An 8,500-nucleotide genomic window follows, 5' to 3' on the forward strand; every position below is an offset into this window, starting at 1 on the left:
AAAAATATAATGTCTTCATTTGATAATTATATATATCGGTAAATAATTTATTAGTCATCTTTTTTTTTTATCTAACACATTGTTCAGCCTTTAAAAAAAAATATATATTATAAGGTTTAGATCTTCTGTAACTATCAACCTTTTGGTCATTTTGTTTATTTTTTTAGGTCAGAGAAATAGAAAATAACAGAGTAATATTTTATATGATACAACCATGGTTATCAAAACCGGACCGGTCAAAGAACCGGAAGAGCTAAAGGGTGAAGGGTTTAAGGTTTAACCAGGGTTAAACCGGGGTTGAACCAAGGTTCAAATAATCCTAAAAAATTATAATTTTCATTTTATTTACACCTTCCAACATAATGAAAATGTTAATTTGAATTTTATATTCTAATATATAACTTAATTATCATGACCAATTATAACTTGCATATTCTGAATGTAACAAAAGCTTAACATAACTTGATTAATTTATATTCTGATATATATAAGTTATATAAGTTATATAACTTATATATATATAAGTTATATATATAAGTTATATAACCAAATTATGAAATTAAATAATATAACTTGATTTTATTACATATATTATTAATATTTTTTTTTATTACATATTCATCAAGCATGATTTAATTTATTGGTTTGTTCGATGTGAACAAACAAAAATCAATTATCAACGGAATCAAATGAAAATATGAATACCAAACCATTAACAAATATTCCTTCTTCAAAAAAAAAAATATTCCAGTACTAAATCAATACTAATTTGAAAGTTATTTTTTTAAAATGAAATTCAAGTTAATTTTTTCTTAATTGGATTAGTAATTTTAATTGAAAGTTAAATTTTTATTTTTTTTAAAAAAAAAATTACAGTTCAAATATTGAACCGTTTGGACCGTAAAAACCGTGACCGGGTTTCCGAGTCGCTGGTTCAACCAGCTGGGTCACCGGTTTTTAGCGGTTTTCTAAGATGTAATAAAATAGTCACTTCCGGACCGGAATACCTACCGGGTCCGGTTCAACCCGATTGAACCGGCCGGGCCGGTCCGGGTTTGATAACCTTGGATACAACCCTTCTCATGCGTGCTAATGTTTACAATAAACTGTCTCTCACTGTTTCAGACTACAACACCCGTCGCGAAGATCCCTGTATCCAAATATAATACAGTGTCCAGTGGCGGAACCAGAACCCAAACTAAACCGGAACTTAAATATTTAATAATAATTTTTTATAACGTTAAAAAGTATTATATCACGTAAAATTCAAAACAAAATTTTTTTAACCTTCAACGCGTTAAAACTGTAAAAATGTTATCATTTTTTAGAAACTAGCATTAAACTAATAGAATTATATTAGTTAAATTAAAATTTATCATGGTATTAAAGCTAATTTAGTTAATTGGCTCTGATACCATGATAAAACAATTTATTATATTTCATTTGCACTTATAAATTTTGATATGCCTTTCATATTTTTCAATGTGGGATGATTTAACTCCACTTTCGGCATGCCTCCTTTGTCGTTTGGCTTCAACTATTATTCAACCCTCCATTTGATCCACACATTAATCAAAATAGGTATATAATTTAACAAGAAAAAACAACGGCTGAAATACATGAATATTATACTTAAGTAAAAAATTACAACTAAGTCATATCACCAAACTTAATTCTTAATATGTCATTATTCTCTATATATTATGATTTTACACTATAATTTAAAAATTCTAGGCTCCAATTCATAAATCATAAACCCTAGAAAATATATTCTAGACTTCTAATTTATAAATTATAATCCTTAAAATATATTAAAACTACTGATTTTACTAGTTTGATATAATCCAAAATTATGACTTGACATAGTTGTAAATAGTTTTTAAAATATGAATTTCTGTGTAATCTTCCCAGAAACTTATCCTAACCTTGTAGAATTGTCCATCAAAGTATAAGAATAAAGAATAATATTTCATGCTTGGAAAAATAAAATAGTTCAATAAATAAGAGTAACAATTACTAGCTAGCTAACATTGTGCAAGTGTTGAACCAACCCGATATAGTTTGGTTCGGTTTGAACCGAACCGAATTACAATTTGATTCGGTTTATAAAAATTACTCTTATTTGGTTCGGTTTTGTTTGGTTTGGTTTTTAAACCGAACTGGACCATGCTCAGACGTGTGAGGGAGGAGTTGTACTCTTTCTATTCTCAGTATCCTACATCGAACACAATAAAGAAAACAGAGAGAGTCCCTCTATATAAATTAGAGAGTGAAAATGAGTTTAGGTCCAGCATGGTTAGTTCCCACTGATTGCCCTACAAAAATCCTTGTGGAATTTTGAAGTATTTTTTAGTTGATCCGATTTATTAGTTTGATTATGGTTCACTGGTTCAATCCTGTTTTTCATGGGTTAATAACATCACCCAGAATATATTTATATTATTATTTAGTCTTGAATTGAGCTAAGAACTTTTTAAGTTGAGAAAATGAGCTACTCATCGACAAGTTTGTAAACAATTTAAATGAACTGGTTCGTGAGGAGCTCGTGAACAAACAGGCTGTTATTCAAGCCGAACTTGAATAACAATTTGAGCTTGAATTGAGCTCAAAGTTTGGCTCATTTATAACCATAATATATAATTAAGGGTAAATTTAAAAAAAAATCCATATGGTTTCACTTTTTTTTTTTTTTTTTGCAGAAAAATGACTGTGATTTTTTTCTTTTCAAATACAAGACTATGGTTTATTCCGTTACACTATTTATGGATTTGGTGAAGATGCCGTTTATTTGCTGACGTGGCGAAGGGCAAATATGGGTTTTTAAAAAAATTGGGGTAAATTTTTTTTTTAACAACCCTGTGGTTTCACTTTTTTGCAGAGAAAGGACTGTGATTTCTTTTCTTTTCAAATACAGGACTGTGGTTTATTCCGTTACACTATTTACGGATTTGGTTAAGACACCATTTATTTACTGACGTGGCTGAAGGGCAATTATGAATTTTTTTAAAAATCGACTATAAAAGGCACTGAACAACCATGTGAGATTTGCGCTCATGTGAGATTTTATAGTAAATATTGTAGCCACAAAATAGTTACAAAAATCCATTGGTCAATATTGTAGACCCAAAATAGTTATAAAAAATTAATTAGTTAATTTTTTTAAAAACTCATATTTGCCCTCAACCACATCAGGAAATAAACGGCATCTTCACCAAATCCATAAATAGTGTAACGGAATAAACCACAGTCCTGTATTTGAAAAGAAAAAAAAACCATAGTCTTTTTCTGCAAAAAAAAAAAAGTGAAACCATAGGGTTTTTAAAAAAATTTACCCCAATTTTTTTAAAAACTCAGATTTACCCTTCGCCACGTCAGGAAATTAACGGCATCTTCACCAAATCCGTAAATAGTGTAACAGAATAAACCACAGTCCTGTATTTGAAAAGAAAAAAAAACCATAGTTCTTTTTCTGCAAAAAAAAAAAAAGTGAAACCACAGGGTTTTTTTAAAAAAATTTACCCCAATTTTTTTAAAAACCCATATTTACCCTTCGCCACGTCAGGAAATTAACGACATCTTCACCAAATCCGTAAATAGTGTAACGGAATAAACGACAATCTTGTATTTGAAAAGAAAAAAACCACAGTCCTTTTTCTACAAAAAAAAAAAAAAAAGTGATACCACATCGTTTTTTTTTTTTTTTTTTTTTGAAATTTACCCTATAATTAATGTCTAGATACATGTACCAGTGGGAAGCTTAGAGCATAAAACATAAGTACCTATACTTGTGGACTAATAACAAGAGAGGATTCAAAGATATTCATGGCAAGTAGAAGCTTAATATATATCCACTATATTTGGTTCAAAACTTCAATTGTATCTTTAAACTTTTAAATTTTCAAAATAACTCCTTATTTTTGTTAAATTGATTTAATAACCCTATATTTTTATCCAATTTCAATAACCTCCTATTCATCAAAACTTCAATTGTCATAGGAACTTTCAAAGTTCCTAATTATTTGATTAGTTGATATTTTCTTTTTTACACGTGACGAGCACTTTAACACGTCTCCTATTCTTATCTCCCATTTTCTGCATTTAACAAATTATGTTGAGAAATAAAGTGTTATTGGTTGTAATTAAATAAGAATCGGATTATTTGAAACTTTTAAAAGTTCAAGAGACGGGGCAACATGTGTACTAGGCACAAAGTAAGCATTGCCAAGGCATAATTGATTGTAATACTCAGTTTTGCCTATATTCAAATACACAGTACAATCAAAATAACAAAGCTTTTTGGCAGACCGGATAGGATCTATAATCAGTGGTGAATACAGAACTGCTATGTTAGATCCAATTTTACACTCACGTATTTAAATTCCAAAGAGATAGGGGCTGGAACTAGAGGTGAACATCGGTTCTGTTCAGTTCGGTTGGTCAGTTAATCGAACTGAAATCTCCCTCAAAATTAAAACCAAACCGAATAATAAGCTCAATAACCAAACACAATCAAACCAAATTTTATCGGCTCGGTTACTAATCGATTATATTATATATATATATATCTTTATGTTATACACATAATTGGTTTTTGGTTATACCGTAATTTTTGGAATAACGGAACCGATAACACAATTACCCCATTTTTAAAACTGAACCAAACTACAATTTCATTTAGGTTACCAGTTATTGATCAACTTTGTCACTCCTAGCCGGAACCACCCATGGTAGAGGTGATTCCGGTAGCCGGATTCCCCCAGCCCCTGTCTCCACCCGTGTCTATAATAACTGAGTGATCCCATATGAAGTATGAGATTTCACTAAACTACCCATCCACTAAATTATAAAATTAAACAAATCTATAATAAACATGAAACAGAAAAAAACATTAGTAGTAAATATATTAAATAGCAATGTAAAATGATAAAAATGTAGAATAAATAGTATATATATATATAGATATAAAAAAATATTTTTACGTTATATACATAATTCGGTTCAGTTTTTTGTTATATCAATTTTTTTGGAACGACCGAACCGATAACACAATTACCCCATTTTCAAAACCGAACTGATATCCGATAACACAATTACCCCATTTTCAAAACCGAACCAAACCAAACTACAATTTTGTTTCGGTTATCGGTTATTGGTCAATTTTGCTCACCCCTAACCGGAACCACCCATGGGGGAGGTGATTCTGGTAGCCAGGGCTACCCTGTCTCCACCCCTGTCTGAGTGATACTTCCATGAAGTATGAGATTTCAGTAAGCTAACCATCCACTAAAGTTACCACTAAAATTAGCAAAAAGCATGTCTACATTAAAATTAGCAAAATTAGCAAAATATAGCTCTAGACAGTCATATTAAGAAATCATGTGTATTTCTGATCCTTAGAAATACAAACATGTAATAAAAAAATTCTCAAACAGTTACCTTCAAGAACCAATACCGGATTTCTGGCTCTGCAACCTGCTCAGCATGATTTCTAGCTCCTCAATGTGCAGAATCTGCTTCATGGTCTCCTCAACCAAATTCATGCAGTCATCAGGACTGATATCATCTGATTCTAAGACGTACAAATCCAATGTAGCATGAAGTGAAGAAGGCAAGTTCGTCAATTTAAGACAGGTAGAACCGACGTTTCCTGATATTTTCAAACTTTCAAGATTAGGACATGAAATTTCTAGGAGACGACAGTTCTTACCAAATTCATCTAGAATAAATGTTTTCAAATGCTCAGAAGCAATAGCAAGGGCCCCTTGAAAACCACAACGGCGTAATTCTAAGTATTCAAGCAAAGGACTACCCGATAGAACATTCTCAACCGCTTGATCACTGAACTCAGAATGATCTAAACGCAAACTCTTAAGAGATTCCCAATTTACTTTCCCATTCGGCCTAAAATCACAAGCACATATCTTCATTTTAACCAATGAAGAATTATTGAAAATAAATTGCGGCAATGGATACTCATGCCCAAATTCCACTTTAGCACCATCACAATCCAAAATGAGCTCCTTTACATCTTTTTTGGCAGCGAAATGAACCCACAAAGACAATCTATAATCCAGGTACACCAATGGGATATCTTTGGAATCGATAACAAATTTCTCTGTATTCAAGCAATCAAAAAGAATTAGTATATTGTCAATCAAATTGCTGAATTATCCGACAGACATACCGTTGGAAACAAAGTTTAGGATTGGGACATCAGTCCATTTACGCTGCCACGTATTGTAAAGGTCACTCTCAAAGGCATCTTTTGTTGATGGAAAAAAGGAAATGATCCGGTGAATAAAAGAATCTGGCAAGCCACCTATGCAGTCTCCATCCTCCTTGCAGGTTGATAGAATCTTCAAACACAACGGCAATGAATATTCACAAACGATTATATAATCATTCAAATTTCAAATGCTATTATTCATCTGTTAAAAGGAAATTAAACTTAAAACAACTTTCAATGAACTGAATTTCTAATACTAAACTTACCTCCATCAACCAACGCCCAATCTCTAGCTTCTCAACATGCTGAACCTGTAGAAGAGTCTGTTGGACCAAATTTATGCAGTCATCATGACTCATTTCATCTTCCAACTGCTCTACCTCAAAGTAAAAATCTAAGGTAGCATAAACTGAAGACGGCAAATTCATCAATTTAAGAGATGTAAACCACACTAGATTTGATATTCTCAATCTCTCAACATTAGGACATGAAATTTCAATGACACTACAATCGGAGCAAACTGCATCCAAAATAAGAGTTTTCAAACTTTTAGAGGCAATGACAAGCCCTTCAAACATACCACAACAGCATAATTCCAAGTATTCAAGCAGAGGAGTACCATATCTTCAACGTCACACTTGTATAAAACCAAACTCTTGACGGACTCCCAATTTACTTTCCGAATCGGCATAAAATTACAAGTAAATAACCTCAATTTAACAAATGAAGAATCGTTGAAAAGAAACTGCGGCAACAAGTAGGGATAGATGTCGTTATTGAAATTCACAATGAGCTCCTTTACATCTCTTGTCGCAGCAAACCGGATCCACATATCCAAGTTAGGAAATCGGTCAACCATAGCAAAACATTTTAATTTGATGACGAATTTGTCGATATTGGAGCAATCATGTAGACTTAGGGTTTTGTCAATGAAATTGGAAAATTGATCGGGAGACATACCATCCTTCGGAACGAATTTGAGAACAGGGACATGAGTCCATTGAGACTTCCACCGTTTGGATAAAATCAAAGTCTTCACTAAGTCGGTTGCTGGCAGGAACGAGAGGATATGGTGAATCAGGAAATCTGGTAAGGCGCTAATGCGGTCTTCTTCCTCGCCGGATTTGATTCTTTTGTTTCGATTTTCTGAATCGCAGCTTCCAACTCGACTTCCCTGGCTTTCCACCATTGAAGCTCCGGCAGTTCCCGCCATTAACACAGTCAAAAACTGAGAGTAGCGCAAGTAGGGGTGAGATTTCGAAAATCTACAGATTGGTAGATGTCGGTCAGTTCATAATAAATAAATAAATAATGGTTCAATATATATTGACTTAATACTAAATTGCCCCTAACATAATTGATTCCAGCCAAGTCGAATTTGGCCTGCTCAGACTGAGTTGGTCATAAAATTGACCAGTTCAAGCTTAACATTATGTACGTGAGCTACTCACAACCTGTTTGCGAGTGTGTTAGCGAATTTTTTCACGAGCTTTGCTTTCGAATAACTCCTTAATTTAGTTTATTAATTTCGCCCGCAAACAAGTAATTAATTATATTAAAAAAAATTATATTAATTTGAAACTTCTTTAATATATATTAATTTTACATAAAACTACATTGTTTTACATTTTTCTCTTATAGAAATATTATTAAAATAATAATCGAACCAAACTTGCTCACAAACGTGTTCATAAACATTATAATCGAGTTTGCTCATAAACCTACGATCGATCCTGCTTACGAGCTCTCGAGACGAGCTTCATCGCGCTCAAGCTCGATTGGCTCGTTTATAATCAAACCGAACTTGATCGAGCTTTTATCAAACCGAACACTGAGTTACTCAGCTCATTTTCAACCCTAGAAATTCCACGTAGCTGATCAACGGTCAGCTAGGTGACAGCTATGTGTATCTAGATAGCAGTTACTTGTCGTTTTTGACCAACAGTAAAAGTTAACTATTGCTGATGCTGCAGCTACATCTCTTTTTCGATATCTTTTTGCTCCTGAAATCGCTAAAGTTACTTAAATGAGATAAAATTCAAAGTTAAATGATTTTATTGAGATAAATTAAAGTTGAGTGACAATTTTAAAATAGAAATTAAAATTCAAGGACCAATATTACATTTAACCTATTTGAGGTCATCATTAAGCCTGACATTTGTTTTTCCGGCAAATTGAATCCTTTGTCACATAAAGTTAATTCAAATGGTTAAATGTAGATTGATCACTGAAATTATATAATTATTTCAAAATGGTCATTCACCTTCAATATTG

General features: G+C 32.2%; 1 protein-coding gene across 1 annotated transcript; it reads right to left on the reverse strand.

The window, feature by feature from the left end:
- Window positions 1-4,932: 4,932 nt before the first annotated feature.
- LOC136211115 (F-box/LRR-repeat protein 25-like) lies at window positions 4,933-7,504 on the reverse strand. The gene is made up of 3 exons (XM_066002657.1): window positions 6,493-7,504; window positions 6,185-6,356; window positions 4,933-6,115 (listed from the first exon to the last, which is right to left on the reverse strand). Exons 1-3 carry the CDS (start codon window positions 6,802-6,804, stop codon window positions 5,439-5,441), a joined length of 1,161 nt encoding a protein of 386 aa, XP_065858729.1. The 5' UTR covers window positions 6,805-7,504; the 3' UTR covers window positions 4,933-5,438.
- Window positions 7,505-8,500: the final 996 nt, after the last annotated feature.

The sequence above is a fragment of the Euphorbia lathyris genome, chromosome 1, assembly GCF_963576675.1.
Source record: "Euphorbia lathyris chromosome 1, ddEupLath1.1, whole genome shotgun sequence".
In the NCBI taxonomy this organism is placed as follows: Eukaryota; Viridiplantae; Streptophyta; class Magnoliopsida; order Malpighiales; family Euphorbiaceae; genus Euphorbia; species Euphorbia lathyris.

What these genes read in the sequence shown, in the direction of transcription:
- LOC136211115 (XM_066002657.1), bottom strand. Translation starts at nt 6,804, where the DNA reads ATGTTTGAAGGGCTTGTCATTGCCTCTAAAAGTTTGAAAACTCTTATT. An exon ending in TTGGGCGTTGGTTGATGGAG is followed by an intron (nt 6,357 to 6,492) that starts GTAAGTTTAGTA and finishes TTGTGTTTGAAG; the next exon opens with ATTCTATCAACCTGCAAGGA. An exon ending in CCTAAACTTTGTTTCCAACG is followed by an intron (nt 6,116 to 6,184) that starts GTATGTCTGTCG and finishes GCTTGAATACAG; the next exon opens with AGAAATTTGTTATCGATTCC.